Source organism: Cetorhinus maximus, chromosome 12, assembly GCF_964194155.1.
Source record: "Cetorhinus maximus chromosome 12, sCetMax3.hap1.1, whole genome shotgun sequence".
Taxonomy (NCBI): Eukaryota; Metazoa; Chordata; class Chondrichthyes; order Lamniformes; family Cetorhinidae; genus Cetorhinus; species Cetorhinus maximus.
In genome coordinates this window covers 5,837,898-5,859,506 of record NC_135890.1, presented here as the reverse complement: position 1 = coordinate 5,859,506, position 21,609 = coordinate 5,837,898, and the positions used below count along the sequence as shown (strand labels likewise).

Sequence of the window (21,609 nt, the reverse complement as noted above, 5' to 3'; positions counted from 1 at the left end):
GCAGATGACACAAAAATTGGTAGGGCGGTAAATCGGGAGGAGGCTAGCTGTAAACTGCAGGAGGATATCAATGGACTGGTCAGGTGGGCAGAGCAGTGGCGAATGGAATTCAACCCAGAAAAATGTGAGGATTATGGGCCATGCAGTAGAAAATGGGATTAGTGTAGTCAGATCTTTGTTGACCAGCGTGGACACGATGGGCCGAATGGCCTCCTGCGCTGTAAACGTCTATGAGTCTATAAAAAACAGCTCTCACACCCCCTCATTGCAACAGACACTCCCCATGCCACCTCATGTTCTCTACCCACTCCCCATGCCTTCCATGCCAACCTATGCCCTTCTACCCACCCCCATAGTCCTTATGGGGCCCTCCTTTTGCCCTTACACCTACCATGCCAACACACCAGTATCCACCATGAGCTGACCTCAGGACCCAGGCTGAGATTAAACAAAATTTTAAAGTTCTGTGTCTGTGCAGACTTTTTTTTAAATCATTCACAGCTCATTCATAAAAACCCATTCACTATATTTGCATTGATTGAACTACATCCTTATAAAAACAAACATTTCATTCAAGTGCTTAATCCTTCATAAAAACAAACATTGGAATTCATAATCCCAATTCAAAGAGTCTATAACCACTTGGAGTTGTCAATCAAATTATGAAAGGGAAGGCATCCTAATATGATCCAAGGTTGTGAAATCAGTCATGCAGCACTAATCCAGTAATGGTAGCCCTCAGGCTTATGTCAGCAGAATGAAATAGCAAGCAATGATTTTTTTAAACACTCCAAACATTTTTTTCAAAGATTTAAAGGACAGGAGTTGTAAATGCCTTCACAGTTTGACAGTGCGTTTTGACACTTTTGAATTCCAATAGAGCTTGACAGTTTTTGGGTTTATGCACTTTTTACAAACATTCATACCTGATTTTAAGAATGCTAAGGGATTCCTGACCTGCCGCAAGGGAAACCTCACCTCCCCTTAAAGGTGACCGAGGTCCACATCCAAAGGGCTCCACAAAGTTCAGACCTGTTCCTTTCACACACCTGAATCACAAAATTTGACATGGGCGGAAGCAGCTGCTGATTCCTATGGGCAGCTGCCTCTCTCCATTGTTACAAAAATTCAGGCCTTAGTCTTTGCCAAACAGTTTGGACTCTCCTAAAAATGTAGCTTAAAGTTTGTAACATAATTACTTGATTTATAAAACTAAATTGTGTAAACTGATATTTTTAATTCTTGGCACTTTGCAGATTTGCTTCTGGATTCAGCTGATCTAATTGGGGTAAAATTTGAGGCAATATTATTGCAGTTGCTGCCCTTGGAGTAGGAAGGGGCAAATTGGCCAGGGCTCCACTCCTGATCACTAATGACTCCTGGAAGGCTTTGGCTTTTAAGTATTAGGTAACAACTTGGCTGTGATGTCCCCATTACTAAAAAGCATGACATTACTCATTCTCTGGACTTGTATTAAAAAATATATAACAGCTTCCGAGACCTCGCGATATCCCAGAGCACTTCACTGCCAATGAAGTACTTTTGAAGTGTAGCCACAGTTAGATTAACTTTTCCACACAGCAATGTCTCAATCTCCACCTAATCTACTTTGATTGGGGGTGGGCGGTAGGGATCGGTTGAGATGAAAAAGAAACCCATTTTTTTAAAACCCTCATTAACTGCCTGTTGACTCATTTAATGACGCATCACAAAGCGATTTGCTGGCCAGTTATATATTTTTCAAGTATTGTAATGTGGATCATGTAGCAATGGAAAGATGCTGTCCAGTTCTGATGTTAGTCTGTGCGTTTCCAACATTTTGTTGTATTAATTACATAAAAATTGTTTTAAAAAAATCTTCAGAAAATTGAATAATAATTGACTGCAAATCATGCACTAATAAAGGTATTTTGTATTTTATCAGCACTCAATATTTGTTAATATAAGTATACCCCAATGATATAAAGATAACCAGAAAAGTTCCATGTAATTAGGTGTTTGTATAACTGCAATATGGATACTTAAATAGGCTAATTCAAGTTTTACTTTAAAAAGTCCAAATTCAGGATTAGAAACTGAAGTCTTAGGATCTCAGTGTAAAGATCAAAATGAATAGAGCTCCTGCATTCCTTGAGGTGGACCTGCTTTACAAGCGGTTGCTCACTTTCACTAAAGAACAAGGGCAAGAATCAGCAGGATTTGGCTTGATTACTTACCATCACCAGCAGTTTGCTCTTGTCAGCTATAGACAGCTGAGATTTAAATACGCCACTCCTGTGAGCCTCATGACCTCTCTCCTATCTAGATGACCTTTTTTTTAAATCAATAATCTGTTTTGATGGTGTTTGTTGGGGTAATGGTGGCGAGGACATGAACCCCCTCAACGAGATCTTTCATGATCACTGGAATGGTTGGATGGATGGAGACTTGAGTTTAATATCTCATCCAAAAGAAAACACTTTAACAATGTAGTGTTCCCTCGCTATTACACTGAAGCATCAGCCGGGTTTGAATATCCCAAGTCCTTGAATGGAGTGAGTGATACTGAGTGAAGCCAGCTAAATAATTACTGTGTTCAGAGTGTAAAAACGTGAGACATGGTAACATAATTCATTGGGGTTCTAGATCTGTAGACTTGACTGCAATATCTAAATTTCTTGGATTAACAAGACAGACTGGCCAACTTTATTATTTTACTTATTACATTTTGCTTTAAGAAAACCAGCACATTTGACCTCAGCAGTGTCAACTTCTGTCACCAGTTATGGAGCTTGACACCAATGCGTTAATAATTCACTGTTACACTTGTAACAAACTCAGAACGAACCAAAACATTGGGGTTAAAAATATTTATTCTGTTGAGTTTTTATATTCTACATGCAGTTGGAGTACAGCTTAAGTACACAATTATAAGTTATATAGTGAAAAGGAAACTATACAGCACAAATATTTGGAGAGAAGGGGGCCGTACCTTCAGCTGCCTAGGCCCTAAGCTCTGGATTTCCCTCCCTAAACATATCTTCCTCTCTCCCTCTTTAAGACACTTCTTAAAACCTATCTCTTTGACCAAGCTTTTGGCCATCTGCCCTAATATCATCTTATGTGGCTCAGTGTCTAATTTTGCTTTATAATGCTCCTGTGAAGCGCCTTGGGATGTTTTATCAAGAACAAGGTGCTTTATAAATATAAGTTGTTGTGGAGAAAAGTTGTCTTTCAGTACAAGAAATCTTAAGCTTAAAACTACCGTGACCTATGGGAAAAGATTTGAATAGCCTGAAGCTTTGGCTGTTTCTTAGCAGTCTGGTGTTCTGTGCATGCCTATTATTTAAGGGAGATTGCCACACGCAACTTTTATTTTTCTTCTTCACGACAAAACGTTACAAGCTTTTTTTAATGAAAATACTTCAAACTTCTGAATTTGTTAAAAAATGGAAAGAGAGCTTTTTACTGTATTTAGCAAAGCTATGCCCTATAGAAGCTGTACGCAACAAATCAAAAACATAGTTTGATTCTTCATGCTTATATTGCCACTTTGAAGAGAGCTTAAATGATATGGTAGAACCCCAAATCTGTTAAGACATACCCAGTCTGTACATGATGTAGCTTTATATCATAATATGCAGTTTCAACTCTGACTAAACAAACTGTATCTCACTGGTTTCTTTTAATAAATGTGGCGGTTGTACTGGTATGGAGGGTAGAGACCATCATAGTGCCATTGACGCCATGACTCAACATTTTCACGGGTCCTTTCATATTGTTCTATGGAATAATTAGAAGAAGAAAAGGATTAGATTGAAATTGTTAATTAGCTAATTAAAGAAAAGGATTATTTTGATTACCATCACAATTTTCCAGATTTATCCTAGCACAGACTGTGGATCATACAGTAATCTTTCTTGGCAAGTCAAAGGCACCAGCAGCACAGCTGTTTATCTGGTATATTCATTGGACTGAAACAGTGTATACTCAATGTCTACCGGTGAAATAGTTTTACTTCCTCCAGAAAGTGCATATGCAGTCCCAATATCTCTTTCTAGTGTAGTACAACATTGTACGTTGGCAATACTTGTGAACAAGTAGATAAAACATCACAGCATGGCAATCCAATGCTAAAGTAAATTTTACCAGAGTCCAAGATGAGGATGACTTTTTTTATATAATGGACAACTGTAGTATGTGCCAGCTGCTTTCAATAGCTGTTTGAAGTTAAGTGCTGTTTAAAGTAGTGTTTCAAACGCCCAGACATGTAACTGTAGAGCAAGATGGATGATAAATATTACATAAAATAACAGTTGTGAGTATGTCTGAATACACTTAATGCTCTCAATGACTACATATATTTCCCTCTCACAGTGGGGACCCCATCGCTATTAAAACCAAAAAATCATCATAAACCCTTAATAATGATGCATATTTAGTTCTTTTTTAATCTTAGGTTTCAGTAAAGATTCTGTGGTCTGAGAATAAGCTGCTTTATACTCTTGACAAACTGGTTAGATTTACTAAAATATCACTTGTCAGCATTGATAGTTATCAATGTTACCTGCTCTGCAAATCTTATTTCACAATAACATAGCTAAGCCTCATTGTAATTCGAAACCCACTTGACCCTGAGCTGAGTCTCCAACCCAGGATCCTTCAGCACCAAGACCATCTACTTCCACCTTATAATATTGTACGTCCCCATACCATTTCAGCTAATCTACTGCTGGAACCCCTCAACTGTACCTTTGTTACCTCCAGACTGAACTATTCCAGCTCTCTCCTGGTGGGCCTTCCACACTTCCATAAACTTCAGCTCACCCAAAACTCTGCCATCTGTATTGTAATTCACATCACGTTCTGTTCACCCATCATCCGTGTGCTCAATGACCTCAATTAGCTACTGGTCCAGCAGCACCTCAATTTTAAAATTCTCATCCTGGTTTTCAAATCCCTCCAGGGTCTCCCCCACCTTGCCTATCTCTGTAACCTTCTCCAGCCCCACAACCATCCAAGATCTCTGAACTCTAATTCTGGTCTCTTACACATCCTGATTTTCACCATTCCACCATTGATGATTGTACCTTTGGCTGCCTAGGCCCTGAGCTTTGAAATTCTCTCCCTAAACCTCATAAGATATAGGAGCAAGAGAAGGCCATTTGGCCCCTCGAGCCTGTTTCAGTAAGAACATGGCTGATCTGATTGTAACCTTAACTCCACTTTTCTGCACACACCCCACAATTCTTGACTCCCTTGTTGATCAGAAATCTGCCTAACTCAGCCTTTAATATGTTCAATGACACAGCCTCCACTGCTCACTGGGAAGGGAATTCCAAAGACTAATGACCCTCTGAGAAAAAAAATTCTCCTCATCCCTGTCTTAAGTGGGAAACCCTTTACTTTTAAAATGTGCCTCTAGTTCTAGATTCCCCCATGAGTTGTGCAACACCCTCTCAGCATCTACCCTATTGAGCCCCCCACATCCCCCAGAGTTGTACATCACGATAAGATCACCTCTCATTCTTCTAAACTCCAATCTGTATAGGCTCAACCTGCTTAACCTAGCCTCTTAAGACAGCCCTTTCATCCCAGGAATCAGCCTAGTGAACTTTCTCTGAACTGCTTCCGATGCAAGCATATCCCTCCTTAAATAGGAAACCAAAATTGTACGCAGTACTCCAGGGGCAGAAATTTTCGCTTGGTGGGCGGGCGCGTACCCGGTCCTCTTGAGCGTGAAATGACACGCGTTGACATTGGCCAAGCATGCCGACGTCAACGTGCAGTCATGCGATAGTTCGGGTCGATGGACGTGCAATGTAGCTGGCAGTGCGCCTGCCGACAATTAAAAGACCTGTTAAGGCCATTAAGTTATCAATTAAATCGAAATTTTTGCTGCCCATTCAACCTAACAGTTGGCGGGCAGGCGAAAAGACCAAGCGGCCTTTGCATTTTTTTGGAAACCTCATCCACGGGCCGGATGAGGTTTCCAAAAGCAAATACAAATAAAGTATTTTTCATTGATAATATGTCCCTGCGCATGTGACAGAGTCACATGAGGGGACATGTTTCATTACATTTCGTTTTTAAATTTTTTTTTCATGTCTCTTCATCTTCCTGAGGCAGCTCCGTGCCTCAGAGAGATTACGCAGCGCTCACTCGCGCGCATGCATGAAGTTTGCGTTCGGCCCACTTGCCCCCTCCCCACACAGGCACTCGCCAGCGTGAAATCGTGGTGTGGTGCCAATTGCGGGCGGCAGTCAGCTTCCCACCTGACCCCTCTGAGCCCGCCTGCCAAAAGCAAAATCCTGCCCCAGGTGTGGTCCCATCAATGCCCTCCAGTTGTAGCAAGACTTCCCTACTTTTATACTTCATCCCCCTTGCAATGAAGGCCAACATTCTATTTGCCTTTCTAATTACTTGCTATACCTACATGCTAATTTTTGTGAATCATATACGAGGACACCCAGATCCCTCTGCACTGCAGCACTCTTCAGTCTCTCTCCATTTAATTCTGCTTTGCTATTCTTCCTGCCAAAGTAGACAACTTCACATTTTCCCACATGATACTCCATCTGCCAAATGTTTATATACTTGTAAAAGCTTTCACTGTCTGCTTTTTATATTTAGTGCTAGTTTTTTCTCTTTATCTAATTTTGCTCTTTTTTTAGTCAATCTTCACTGGTTTCTAAAGATTTCCCAATCTTCTGGCCTATCATTAACACTGTATGCATTTTCTTTAAATTTGATATCATCCCTAACTTCCTCAGTTAGCCACAGATGGTGTACCCTTCTCATAGGGTCTTCCTTAATGGAATTATGAAAAAGCACCCTAAATGTCTGTCACTGCTTCTCTACCATTTTATCTTTTAACCTATTTTCCCAGTCCATTTTAGCCAACCCCATCTTAATACCCTTGTAGTTGCCTTTATTTAAGTTTAAGACACTAGTTTTATACCCACATTTCCAACTCTCAAACTGAATGTGAAATTCTATCATGTTATGATCACTCCTGCCCAGAGGATCCTTTCCTATGAGATCATTAATTAATCTATCTCATTGCACATTACCAGGTCTAACATAACCCGCTGTCTGCTTGGTTTCAGAAATATTGTTCTCAAATACTGCCCTGAATACACTCTGTGAACTGATGCTCCAGGTTATCTTTGCCAATTTGATTTGTCCAATCTATATGAAGATTAAAATCACCCACAATTATTGCAGTGCCTTTCTTAAAAGTCCCCATTATTTCTTGATTTATACTCTATTCTATAATGTAACTACTGGTTATGAAGCCTATAAACAACTCCCACCAGTGACTTCCTTCCTGTGCTATTTTTTATCTCTACCCAAACTGATTCTACATCTTGATCTTCTGAACCAATTGTACTGACTCACTATTGCACTGAGTACATCATTTGTTAACAGAGCTCTCTCCCCTGCCCCTCTCCCCTTTCAGTCCTTCCAATGTGTCAAATATCCTTGAATATTCAGGTCCCAAGCCTTAGCCACTTTGTAACCACATCTCTGTAATGGTGATCATATCATACTAATTTATTTTTATGCTATTAATTTATCCATCTTGTTATGAATGCTGTCAGCATTCAGATAAAGAGCTTTTAATTCTGTCTTTTTACCATTTTTTATATCTAATCTTATTTCCTTTAAATTTGTATGCTCTGTGCCTTCCTGTGATACTCTGATTAGCATTACATGACCTATTGTCCTTTCTCTTTAATTTTCCAAAGTCTCCCCCAACAAAAACCCTCCCACTCCCGTCCCTCACTGCCTCTCCACCTTTCTCTCCTTCAAGATGCTCTTTAACACCTACCTCTTTGATCGTGCTTTTGGTCAACTGTCCTAATATTTCATCACGTGAAGTCAAATTTTGTTTCACTTTGGGACTATGTTAAAGGTGCTATATAAATGCAAGGTGCCTGCAAGTTCATATGTGAAATAAATTTAAAACTGTTGTTATCTGATATTCTACTTTAGTTGTCCTCCATATAGTTAGACAGCCTGGGGATGCCTAGTAAGCATCAGAAACTTGCTAGTCTGATCTAGATCAGGCACAAGACCCAATATCAGGCAGGTCTTGGGCCAACCTACGGAGTTCAATTCTTTGTATCCAGTTTATGCCGTAAGGCCAGCGTAAACCAAGTTCTGCACCTAATATATTTGAGAACAAGGGGAAAGAAAAGTGTTACCTGGGGATATATCAACTATTTTTTGTGATGCTTCAGTGATCATTAGGCTGCAGGATATCATATCAGGAATGGAATACTTTCCGCTTCAGTTATTCAGTAACAGTTTCGAACACCTTCAAGCCTACTATAGCATGGCTCACTGTGGGGTAAAGCTTCTGCTGCTCTGCCTCAACATTGTCCTAAACTCAGAAGGGTGTCCCGCACTGCACCAGTGTGACATTTTTACATTTCTCACATCAGCCATCTCTCCAAGGGAGAGTGCCAATTTAGGCACTGTTTAATACTGGAAGCTACCATGCTGTCACCTACGACTGCTCAGACACCTCGATGTAGGGTTTTACATTGTGCAGGCAGAAAAGATTTTCAACCCATCAGTCTGAGGTGCACAATACTAACTGAACGTCCCGAGTTTCTAAATACAAATCCTGAGTGTTTCTCCATTAGAGGGATGTCAGAGTTGATGTTGGTCTAGTCTTGTCTATCCTTTTATCCAGATTTTCCATTTTCCACCATCCCAGGCCCTACTTCGCCAAGCTCTGAAAGGATAACTTGTTCCTGACCATTATCTCCAGGACTGTGGACAGTTTGTAAAGAATGCATCATCACAGCATGGGTTAACTCCGCTATTAACGATTATTCGCCATCAGAAAAGTATCTTGGTTCTTCCCCCTATTCAGTGTGGAAAATCACACAAATCGAACCAATTTAGCGCACACAGTTTTTCTGCAGTTGTCTGCAAAAATTTGACAACTATGTTCAAAGACCTTGCTAATTCAGCAGAGATTATTTGCAGGACAACACAGTTGGACAATAACCTACTGCACAAATGACTGTGGAGCGGTGAAACATCATTTCACAGTGAGCTGCCAGTCACATTTAAAAATAGGGAGAAGCCAGCATTCAGAAGTGAAGTCCTTCCATGCAGTTGAGAAAGGAAAATCAAACAGAAGTTCAGTGGAGACCAACGTCGAACACCTTATGACAGTTAAAGTTACACAGAGGCAGTAGCCTGACTGTCGAAAATCTGAGCTGGAGAGAACATTGCAATATAAAGAGAGGTTTTAAAAAAGCTAGCAATGGTAAGAATTTTGTATTTTTTTAATGAACTATATAAACCATTTCTTACTTCATCCTGTATGCACTTCACTTTTACTTTGCATCTAGATTTTGATTCCTTACCATCTTGCTCCTCTTCTACAAAATTCTCCCATTCATTCAGCTGCTCCTCATGATGTTCCTTCCTTCGCTCATCAGCTGCAAGCCTTTGTCTGTTCTCGGCTGCAAGAAAAAGAGGTTTTAAACGTGTTTTGAGGTTCATGCCTTTGCCACGGCGCATATTTCGAATGTAAATGATTGCAATGATGATCTAACTTTTTTTATTTAAAACAAGGTGTGGATTATTTTGATGTAGGCAATTAAAATAATTTGTTATGAACGCTAAAATGAATTTAAAACTGGTTTGTGCATCTTTAATCAAGACGATGAACTTTAAAATTAAGTAACACAATCCTGATTTTTTTGAGGAGATTTCCTCATACAACAATTTGTCAGAAAATCATTATAAAGTACAGCAGGTTATGGAAAAAGTACAGAAAGCACAGAGAGGGTGGTGGTGGAGGAGTGGTAATCTTACTGGACTAGTAATCCCGAGGCCTGGACTAATTGAGTTCCCACCAAGGCAGCTGGTGAAATTTTAATTTAATTAATAAATCTGGAATGGAAAAAAACACTAGTCTCAGTAATGGATAGTTTCTGACCATGAATTGGATTGTTGTAAAAATACAGCTGGTTCAGATCTTTCCTTTAGGGAAGGAAATCGGACATCTTTACTGGGTCTGGCCTACATGTGATTTCAAATCCACCGCAGTGTGGCTGCCTCTGAAATGTCCAAAACGCCTCTGAAACACCAAACCATTACCAAAAGGTGAGAAGGAATGAAACCAGATGGACCATCTGGCAACCATGTAAGCAGCAGAAACAACAATCGCACACCATGCCCAACTGAGCCAGCAAATTCCTCAACATCTGGGGGCTAGAGCCAAAGTTGGGAGAACTGGCCCACAGACTAGTCAAACAATGGCATGACATAGTCATAACTCACCGTCTCATACTGGCTGCATTACCATCCCTGGTTATGTCCTGTCCCACCAGCAGAACAGACCCACCAGAGGTGGCAGCACAGTGGTCTGCAGTCGGGAGAGTTGCCCTGGTAGTCCTCAACATTGACTCTGGACACCATGAGGTCTCATGGCTTTAGGTCAAACATGGGCAGGGAAACTTGCTGATTACCACATACTGCCCTCCCTCAGTTGATGAATCAGTGCTCCTCTACATTGAAAACCACTTGGAGGAAGCACTCAGGGTGGCAAGGGCACAGAATGTACTGTGGGTGGGTGACTTCAATGTCCAGCATCAAGAGTAGCTTGCTAGCACCACTACTGACCGAGCTGGCCAAGTCCTAAAACTGCTGGATTGGGGCTGCAGCAGGTGGTGAGGGAACCAACAAGAGGGTAAAACCTACTTAATCACAGTCTCACCAATTGACCTGTCAGAGATTCATCTGTCTAAACAGTATTGGTAGGAGTGATAACCACACAGTCTTCATGGAGACGAAATCCCAATTTCACACTGAGGGTACCCGCCATTATGTTGTGTGACAATGCCATTGTGCTAAATGGGACAGATTCAGAACAGATCTAGCAGCTCAAAATTGGGCATCCATGAGATGCTGTGGGCCATCAGCAGCAGAATTGTACTCGAACACAATCTGTAACCTCATGGCCCGGCATATCCCCCACTCTACCATTACCATCAAGCCAAGGGATCAACCCTGGTTCAATGAAGAGTGCAGGAGGGTATGCCAGGAGCAGCACCAGGCATACCTAAAAATGAGGTGTCAACCTGATGAAGCTACAACACAGGACTACTTGCTTATTAAACAAAGGAAGTAGACAGAGCTAAGTGATCCCAGAACCAACAGATCAGATCAAAATTCTGCAGTTCTGCTACATCCAGTCATGAATGGATGTAAGAGCTAAAACTCTAGAGGTGAGATGAGAGTGACTGCCCTTAACATCAAGGCAGCATTTGACCGAGTGGCATCAAGAAGTCCTAGCACAATGAATCAATGGGAATTGGGGGAAAACTCTGCTGGTTGGAGTCATACTCACCACAAAGGAAGATGATTGTGGCTATTGGAGGTCAATCATCTCAGTTCCAGGACATCACTGCAGGAGTTCCTCAGGGTAGTGTCCTAGGCCCAACCATCTTCAGCTGCTTCATCAATAACCTTCCTTTCATCAAAATGTCAGAAGTGGGGATGTTCGCTGATGATGTGCACAATGTTCAGCACCATTCACGACTCCTCAGATACTGAAGCAGTCCATGTACAAATGCAGCAAGACCTGGACAATATTCAGGCTTGGGCTGATAAGTGGCAAGTAATATTCACACCACACAAGTGTCAGGCAATGACCATCTCTGATAAGAGAGAATCTAACCATCGCCCCTTGACATTCAATGGCATTACCATTACTGAATCCCTCACAATCAACATGCTGGGGGTTACTATTGATCAGAAACTGAACTGGACTAGCCATATAAAAACTGTGGCTACAAGGGCATGTCAGAGGCTGGGAATTCTGTAGCAAGTATCTCATCTCCTGACTCCTCAAAGCCTGCCCACCATCTACAAGGCACAGGCCAGGAGTGTGATGGAAAAGTCCCCACTTGCCTGGATGAGTGCATCTCCTCCAACAACACTGAAGAAGCTTGACACCATGCAGGACAAAGCAGCCCACTTGATTGGCACCCCATCCACAAACATTCACTCCCTCCACCACCGATGCACAGTAGCAGCAGTGTGTACCATCTACAAGATGCACTGCAGGAACTCACCAAGGCTCCTTAGACAGCACCTTCCAACCCACAACCGCTACCATCTAGAAGGAAAAGGGCACCAGACACATGGGAACACCACTACCTGGAATTTCCCTCCTAGCCACTCACCATCCTGACTTGGAAATATATCGCTGTTCCTTCACTGTCACTGGGTCAAAATCCTGGAACTCCCTTCCTAACAGCACTGTGGGTGTACCTACACCACATGGACTACAGTAGTTCAAGAAGGCAGCTCACCACCACCTTCTCAAGGGCAACTAGGGATGGACAATAAATGCTGGCCCAGCCAGTGACACTCACATTCCACAAATGAATTTTAAATAAGAATGGTGATGGGCAATTAAGTAACCCGTGGAAGGAGGAGGTACCGCAAATATCTCCATCCTCAATAATGGCGGAGCCCAGCACATCAGTGTAAAAACAAGGGTGAAGCATCTGCAAACATCTTCAGTCAGAATTGCCACCTGGATGATCCATCTCGGCCTCCTCCTGAGGTCCACAGCATCACAGATGCCAGTCTTCAGCCAATTCAATTCATTTCATGTGACATCAAGAAACAGCTGAAGGCACTGGTTACTGCAAAGGCCATGGGCCATGACAATATTCCAGCTGTGTTACAGAAAGCTTGTGCCCCAGAATGAGCGGCATCCCTACCAAGCGGTTCCAATACAGCCACAACACTAGCATCTACACGACAATGTGGAAAATTGCCCAGGTCAGTCCTGCACACAAAAAATATAACAAATCAAATCAGGCCAATTACAGCCCCATTAGTCTACTCTCGATCATCAGAAAAGTGATGGAAGATGCCGTTGACAGTGCTATCGAGTGGCACTTACTCAGTAATAACCTATTCAGTTTGGGTTCCGCTAGGCCACTCAGCTCCTGATCTCATTACAGCCTTGGTCCAAACATGAGCAGAAGGCTGAATGCTAGAAGTGAGGTGAGAGTGATGCCCTTGAAATCAAGGCAGCATTTGACCATGTGTGGCATTAAGGAACTTTAGCAAAATTGAAGACAATAGGAATCAGGAAGAAAACTCACCACTGGTTGGAGTCATACCTAATGCAAAGGCTGTGGCTGTTGAAGGCCAATAATCTCATGCCCAGGACATTGCTGCAGGAATTGCTCAGAGTAGTCCTAGGCCTAATGATATTCAGCTGCTTCACCAATAACTTTCTCTCCATTATAAGGTCAGAAGTGGAGATCTTCACGATGATTGCACAGTGCAAGGCAATGACCATCTTCAAAAAGAGAGAATCTAACCATCTTCCTTTGACGTTCAATGGCATTCCCATCACTGAATCCCCTAACCATCGACCATCCTGGGGGTTACAGTTGATTAGAGACTTAACTGGACCAGTCATATAAATACCGTAGCTAAAAGAGCAGGTCAGAAGCTGGGAATCCTGTGGCGAGTAACTCACCTCCTGACTCCCTAAAGGATGTCCGCCATCTACAAGGCACAATTCAGGAGTGTGATGGAATACTCTTCACTTGCTTGGATGAATGCAACTCCAACAACACTCAGCTTGAACCATCCAGGACTAAGCAGCCCACTTGATCGGCACCCCATCCACCACCTTAAACAGTTACTTGCTCCACCACAAACACACAGTGGCAACACAGTGGTACCAGCTACAAGTTGCACTACAGAAACTTGCCACGCCTCCTTCCCAAATCTTCAACCTTTACCACCTAGAAGGACAAGGGGAGCACTGTGGGTGTACCTACACCACATGGACTGCAGCAGTCCAAGAAGGCAGCTCTCCACCACCTTCTCAAGGGCAATTAGGGATGGGCAACAAATGCTGGAATTGCCTACGTCCTATGAAAAAAATAATAATTCAATATAATTGTGTTCTTTTTAACCATTTGCCTTTTCATCTTATGCACAAATTCTCCAGTGATGGTTAACATCTAATTTAAATACCAATGCCAGATGAATGTGTAAATTCATTCTGAATATTTCTGGTTCCTATATTTGATCAGTTAGAATGCTGTAAGTTACATTATCCTGATTCTGATCTTCTGTCTTATAAGATCATAAGACATAGGAGCAGGAATTAGGCCAATCGGCCCATCGAGTCTGCTCCGCCATTCAATCATGGCTGATAAGTTTCTCAACCCCATTCTCCCGCCCTCTCCCCGTAACCTTTGATCCCCTTACCAATAATCTTCCCTTCTCTCTGATGGGTGGTTGCTTACAGGCCCAATACCAAATGCTCTACAACCCCCTTCCTAAGAATCACATTTAAATATTTTATTTCAGCAACACGGAAATTATTCCTAATATTTTAAATTCCCACCTTTGACCAATTAAAACGTTTTTAAAATTTTTTTCCTAGCTCACATTCTCTACTCCTCTCATCCCATCCTTTCATCTTCCCCTCCCACTTTTACAAATTTGTTTGTCTCCTTGTTATATCATTAAATTCTAATCTTTAAATGATGGTGCAAATGTTTCGATTTTTTTTAACTTGGTTTTTAACACCAAGTTAAATAAACTCTAGATAGACTTCTGGTATCCCCATGAGCCCAGTCAGATGACTCAAAAATAGTTGGCAACATTCTCATGCACAGTAGGGCTCACACAGTTTTCCTGCCGTCATATCGTGATTTATAGTAGCTGATGAGGAGCGGGCTCAGAGTCTTAGAAGAGGTTTTGTCAATTCTGCAGCACTGTCGGAGATGTTGGTGTTGGTGTTACGAAATTAACCAGCCTGCTTGTGAAATTCAACAGAGTCATAGCATTCTCTGTTTCTTTTCATTGTGTTAACACTGAATAAGCTTGTAAAAAAAATCCCACTCTGAAACTTCAAACTGTTGTTTATTTGAATTATTTATGAAGCCCTTTTGATTTAAGATAAAATGACCAATTAAGAAAAGTGACCCAAATTATATAAATCACTTTCAAAATCACTGATCAAATCTTACCTCTGCGTAACGAGTTACTATTGCTTGAAAATACGCTTTCAGTTTGTACTTACGAAACAAGTGGAACATGGAGAAAAAATAAATATGATCGCCGCCACAGCATAATGTTAAAAGTTTTCAATAAAATGTGTTTAAACCACAATACTTTGCAAACCCAGTTTAAAGGTAAAGCCCAGAGGGAACCCTCATTCAGTCTGGATCCACCACGTGCTGTACCATAGATCGTTCAAATATAGATTGTTAAAATGTGTATTCACATCCAATTCAGACTGACTCGTAAAGAGCAAGAAATGTCCCCACAAGACGGAATGAGTTATCCCGTTCCACTACTGCCAGACCTCATGCAACCCGGCCACAGAATGGCATCGGTAGAGCCGGAAGGCAGGTTTCCTAAATATCCTTTCATTCAGGGACCAATCAGCATCAAAACATGATCCCATTCAACCTAAAGATTGCAATAAAATTGAGGGGAAAATATATTTCCGAAGCAAAATGGCCAATGGAGATGGAATTGTGAAAATGGTTCTTGACAGTAGCACCATCCGTGCATGGATAAACTACTAGCACCTTTCTAGACACCTATGGCATATTTCAAATTGCTGGTATCATGGATTGTAATGGCGTATTTGATGTTATTTGAGCCTGTTGACTGACTGACAGGTGACCAGCGGGCATTTTCCTTTACAGCCATAAAATGGCTCATAGAGCTGATTCTAACAGTGTCTCAGACCTCCTGTGCTCAATAAGGGATGAGCAGAAGGGGTTCTAGTTGGCTGTGACACGTTAAATGTTTTAGTAAAAACCCAGAATAGGTTAAAATAATTGGCAGAGTTCTCTTAGACAGTGGGATGTTCCTCAGAGTCCCAGCCCCATTGGTAATGTTGGCAGTAGGCCAGAAACGATTGCCAGAATCCTTATGTACGTTGGCAGAATTCCTGACATGGCTAGGGGCGCCATGTATGGGTAATAGATTTGATAGCCACGGCCATCTTTCTGAGATTGGAAGCTAACGTTGGTGTTTTGGACGGTGGCAAGAACGTCTACAAACCAATAGCAGCAATGAAACTGAAAAGGCTATGACTGTCCTGATTGGAACTGAACTGAATCAGAAACCCACATTCTGGCAGGAGCTAGATGGAAGTTTCTGGTGGTTGCAGAGACGAGCCACAGTCAGGTGCGGTCTGTTAACATGTTTGCTGAATTTGGCAATTTCAAATCAACTACAATATTTTTCTTATTCATTTACCATAAAACACATCAAAAAGTCTCTAAAAAGAAATGCCATTTTACTATAAAGAATCAAAATGCCCTTTTGTCCAAAGCGTTTCAGATTATTCAAGTTTAAGATAACAAAATATGTAAAAGTTGAAGAAACATAATCAATATTAACAGTTTAACAGCACTTATTAAATCCTAATTATATCTGATGTATCAAAAGACACTTTCAGATTACGTCTACGGAGAGAGTGTGACGTTCAAAAAGAAATTAGATCAATATTGCTGATCCTATGCAAAAAGCCAAATATTAAGAATTAGATTAGTTCAAAGGTCAAACTAGTCGGGATCCTAATCAACTTCAATTTCCTGGAGTGTAATATTCTCCTGGGAATTTGTGCTTGTTCAGGAGTGAATCAAATGTCATTATTTGAGTGCTATATGAGTTTTGTACCAGAACATGGCGCATACAGCAGATTGGCTGCATTCACCTCTGTTTACAGCCACTTTCAATACTAAAATACATGGAGGGAGTGAAATTAGTTTTTGTCAGTAGCACCAGATGAGCAGTTTCAGTTCCACTGATTTCACTGGAGCTGAATATCTATCTGACAGGTGTATAACAGACAGCGGGTGACAAGCATGTAACAGGCAGCCAGGAGACAGGTGTATAACAGGCAGCCAGTGCAACACCACCTGTTCTGTGTTAATATCCAAGAGGATTTTTAAAATTCACTCTTCAGATGTGATCACTGCTGGCAAGGTAAGCATTTGTTACCCATCTCTAACTGCCCTTGAGAAGGCGGTGGTGAGCAGCCTTCTTGAACTACTGCAGTCCCTGTGGTGTAAGTACACCCACCATGCTGTTAGAAGGGAGTTCTGTAGTGGTTTGGTACAACTGAGTGGCTAGCTAGGCCATTTCAGAGGGCAGTTAAGGGGTCAACCACATTACTGTGGATCTTGTGTCACATGTTGGCCAGACCAGCTAAGGATGGCAGATTTCCTTAGATTAGTGAACCAGATAGATTTTTACAACAATCAGCAATGGCTTCATGGTCATCATCAGACTTTTAATTCCAGATTTTTTATTGAATTCAAATTTCACCATCTGCCATGGTGGGATTTGAACCCAGGTCCCTAGAGCATTACCCTGGGTCACTAGTCCAGCAACAATACCACTACACTATCACTTCCCCCATTAGGTTCCAGAATTAGGTTCCAGAAATGCAACTGTACCAAAAAATAGATGCCTCCTGCCCAATCATTTTGGTTACTTAATTTACTATCTTGTACCATTTCACCAAGACGCACCATTTAAATAATTGTTCAATTAAACTCCCTCTCGCTGATACCCAACATCCCCAGCTTCACAAAATTTGAGACTCTTCCCCCAGTCTTTCTCTCCTCCTATTTGGTTTGGTTGGTACTGGATTCACCTCTGAGTTAGAAGGTACAGATTCAAATTTCACTATGGAGTTAAACAAATAGTCTAGGTCGGCATGACTCATGGTGCATGGTATGGTTGGGAGTGTCTTTGGATGCAATATGAAATTATGGCCTTGTCCACCTGCTCACTGAAGTAAAATGATCCCAGTATTTGAAGAGTAGGGAATTCTGCTGGTCTGGCAGCCAGCATTCCCGCCCGCACCAAAGTTATCCAATGGAAATGATCTACTCATTCCTTCACTTTTTATTTATGGGGCCTTGTGTACAGAATGACGGTTGCACTTTTCCTATAGAACAGTCACTATGCTTCAAAAATTAATCCTTTGTTTGGTAAAATGCCTTGAACTATCCCGAAGGGGAACAAAACCTATTTCTAAAAATTTTTAAAGGCTTTGAAACCCCACGTTCAAAACATCATCTTCTTGGAAATGACTAAAATTTTACAATGGTAACAAAAGTTTTATCACTGATACTGCCCAGGCCAGTAACTATGTGAATGCAGCTATATTTTACATCCCCACTCCAAACCAATCCAATGTACAGAGTTTGAGAACTTTTTTTTGCATTATTTCAAAATATTTCGACATTTTATGCATAATATAATCATTACTAAACTTTCCAACAGCAATGCAAAATGAAATCATTTTGTCCAATAAACTGCGCACTTTCTCTGGGGTTATAATTCCACTTGCTCAGATCCAAAATGGATTTTCACAGCCAGTTTTTCTGACAGACAGGACTGGTGGCCAGTGGACACGACTGTTTTATTAAACAGCCATATCATGGCTCATAAAACCTGCTCCGATACCAGTGCCTCAGAGCACCCACCGGTTTAGGAGAGAATGAGTACGGCAAGGGGCAAAAAGATTTAGATTTGAAGACGGGTTGAGCCCCGAATGGTGGTCGTCTGGGTTGTGGGGCGGGGTGAATGGGGGCCAGTGTTTGAAGCCGTTGGGCGTTAATGTCTGGAACAGACCCGGAGGATGTCCCAGGTCACCAGCCTGTCCTGCACCTCCCAGAACAGCCCCACTGAAACTACAGGTTCCACAAGTAACTCGAAAAGGAACGACCTCTGACAATAGCGCAGATTATTATATAAATTCAGCAGATATATCTGCACATTCAGCGGGATGTAGTTATCTGTCTGCATTTTAAACTATGACCAAATATAAGCTGACTGCTCTATACCTCTACCACAAAGGTTAATCGATAAAATAAACAGCACCTTCTTCAGCACTTATAACTCCGTGTGCCAACAGAAACACCAAACTCCCACTACTAAAATATTAAACTGTTCGGAACGCAGAATATTTGAGGATTCTTTTTTTTATTCACCAAGTTTCCAAAACCCTTCCAGCTGAGAAAGCAGCAAGAGGACAGGGCGAGGGAGAGAGGGCTTAACGGAGAGGGGTATTAAGGGAAAGGGGGAGAGGTATTAAGGGAAAGGGGGAGAGGTATTAAGAGAAAGGGGGAGAGGTATTAAGAGAAAGAGGGAAAGGTATTAAAGGAAAGGGTGAGAGGTATTAAGGGAAAGAGGGAAAGGTATTAAGGGAAAGGGGGAGAGGTATTAAGGGAAAGAGGGAAAGGTATTAAGGGAAAGGGTGAGAGGTATTAAGGGAAAGAGGGAGAGGTATTAAGGGAAAGGGGGAGAGGTATTAAGGGAAAGAGGGAAAGGTATTAAGGGAAAGGGTGAGAGGTATTAAGGGAAAGGGGGAGAGGTATTAAGGGAAAGGGGGAGAGCTATTAAGGGAAAGGGGGAGAGGTATTAAGGGAAAGGGGGAGAGGTATTAAGGGAAAGGGGGAGAGGTATTAACGGAAACTTGATTAATTTTTGGGTCCCCATATCGTAATTTCCAGTTACTGGATGATTAGTAAATGTAATCGGAGTGAGGTTGCTGAAATCCACCAGCTCCCTCCCTCTCTCTCTCTCCCTCTCCCTCTCTCTCTCCCTCTCCCTCCCTCTCTCCCTCTCCTCCCTGAGCACTGTTCCCTCTAAAGAAGCACAAATGAGCCGCTTGGAGCCTCAGACTCACCCAAAGTTTCAGGCCTGGATTTGGGAGAGCGTCTGGTCCGTCGCTTAAAGAAATTGGAGGCGTTAGCTTCAGATAGGAAAACCTGTCTCTTCATTCCTGCGGAATCAATAAAGACACTTTTCATTGCGGCAGACAGAAGCGGGTTTATACTTTCATTCAGCATTGAAATGCTCCTTACGTTCCTTGTCTCCCGGTTTGACGTCTTTGTCCAGTTTGACCGCGGCGCCTTCAGACTCCTTCAGAACTGCAGGTTACAAATGACAAAAGAAAAAGATACAGAAATGCTCCATTTCTTGGGGGGATGACAGGTACATTGCAGCCTAGAACAGTCCCACTTGTTTAAACCAGCGAGGATTGAAAGGGCTGGTGTGTCTCTTAGAAAATGGGAATTCACAGTAGAGACTGGAGCTGCCCAAAGACAAGAGCAAAATGTAAGGGACCTGGTTTTCCAGAACCGAGCCCGCTATCCCCACATTGACAGAGTGGAAGGTAAAGTCCGTCATGTAGAAATAGCCCAATTCTCCTGGTCTAAATAAAACCCCACCAAGCGAGGCAAGTGAACAATCCCATTATCACTGGGGAAACATACCACACCTGTCAGTTCCTACACTTTTAAACCCCCCCAAAAAAAGTTTCATTTTAATAAATCTGTTGATGCAAAACTCCGTAACCGAGAGGTTAACTGTCCAGAATCCAGGGCTGGTGGGGATTTTTTAACAATAAAGCAGCCCCAAGCCCCAGGAGGAGGAGGAGGAGGAGGGGGAACCATCGCCCCCTTTCACTGGGACAGTCACTCCGCAAATTTCCCTGGTTCCAGAGTCCCAGTCAACTCCAAATCACAGCCCCAAACACTGGATTGTTACACACACACACAAAAAAAACACAGCCCAATTCCTGCCCAGTTGAAGGGCATTTTCACGATGTGGTTACTCACTCGCCAGGATAAAGACGGTCACCAGGCAGGAAAGGAATAGGATTTGTTTCCATTTCATTTTTGCGGAGTTCTCGCTGCTCAGGATCCTCAATATGGGGAGGAGCGGGGGGGGGTGAAGTTTCTGAATCGCAGCTTTAAAAATTCCACATGTGTTAGGGAGGGAGGGAGGGAGGGAGGTCGTCTCCCGGCGTTTCCACCTCCACAGGGCGGGTTTCTGGCTTCTCGCCACCCTCACCTCCCCCAGGAGACAGGGAGCGTTCTGCCCCTCTGCACACACACCTCTCAAACCCAGGAGCACATTCACGTGTCCCTCCCTTGACCGACTTTCATCCAATATTGAGAATAAATGACTGGCGTTAAATGTATTTTAGATGTAACACAAAAACACAAGTTGGATTCATGCCCAGTCCACCTTATTCCAACAGAGAGAGAGAGGGAGAGAGGGATTTTAATGTGCTGTGATTTTGTTAAGGGTTGTTCAGTGTAAACACCAAATAACCAAATAAAGTAATTCAGTGAGAAGGATTTTCCAATATTTCAATCCTGCAGCAAAGCAGCGGGTCACACCGGGTTTCAGTAACCTCTGATTCAGTGACTTTTCCGCACAGAGTATAATATCCTTGCAAAAGAGCAACTTCCACAAACTTAGTACAACGAGGAATTAAATATCGAACGCCCAAACCAGATGCCAAATTGTGCTTTTCTGTCAAGTGTTTCTCTTCAGCCTGTGACAGGGAATGGATAGAAATGTCCACATCTGAAATTGTGCACAAGTCAGTCGGTGAGAATCTGATCATGGATAATGTTCATTTCACAATTATTATTTTTCCCACAGCCACCAGCTGGAGATGGTAACGTTGAATTTGAGTAGTTGCGGATTCGTTCATGTCGACTCCTTTTTCACTCCTGCTAAAATTAACTTAGAATACCATTTAAAAAAAAAATGGATCCATCC

At 42.1% G+C, this 21,609-nt stretch overlaps 1 protein-coding gene across 1 annotated transcript; it reads right to left on the bottom strand.

Annotated features, from left to right (window-relative positions):
* Nucleotides 1-2,834: 2,834 nt before the first annotated feature.
* Nucleotides 2,835-20,939, bottom strand: ucmaa (upper zone of growth plate and cartilage matrix associated a). Its single transcript, XM_078552937.1, has 5 exons — nucleotides 20,655-20,939; nucleotides 19,899-19,964; nucleotides 19,721-19,816; nucleotides 9,369-9,467; nucleotides 2,835-3,762 (listed from the first exon to the last, which is right to left on the bottom strand). The coding sequence occupies exons 1-5, from the start codon at nucleotides 20,710-20,712 to the stop codon at nucleotides 3,665-3,667; spliced, it is 417 nt and encodes a 138-aa protein (XP_078409063.1). The 5' UTR covers nucleotides 20,713-20,939; the 3' UTR covers nucleotides 2,835-3,664.
* Between the last annotated feature and the right edge of the window lie 670 nt (nucleotides 20,940-21,609).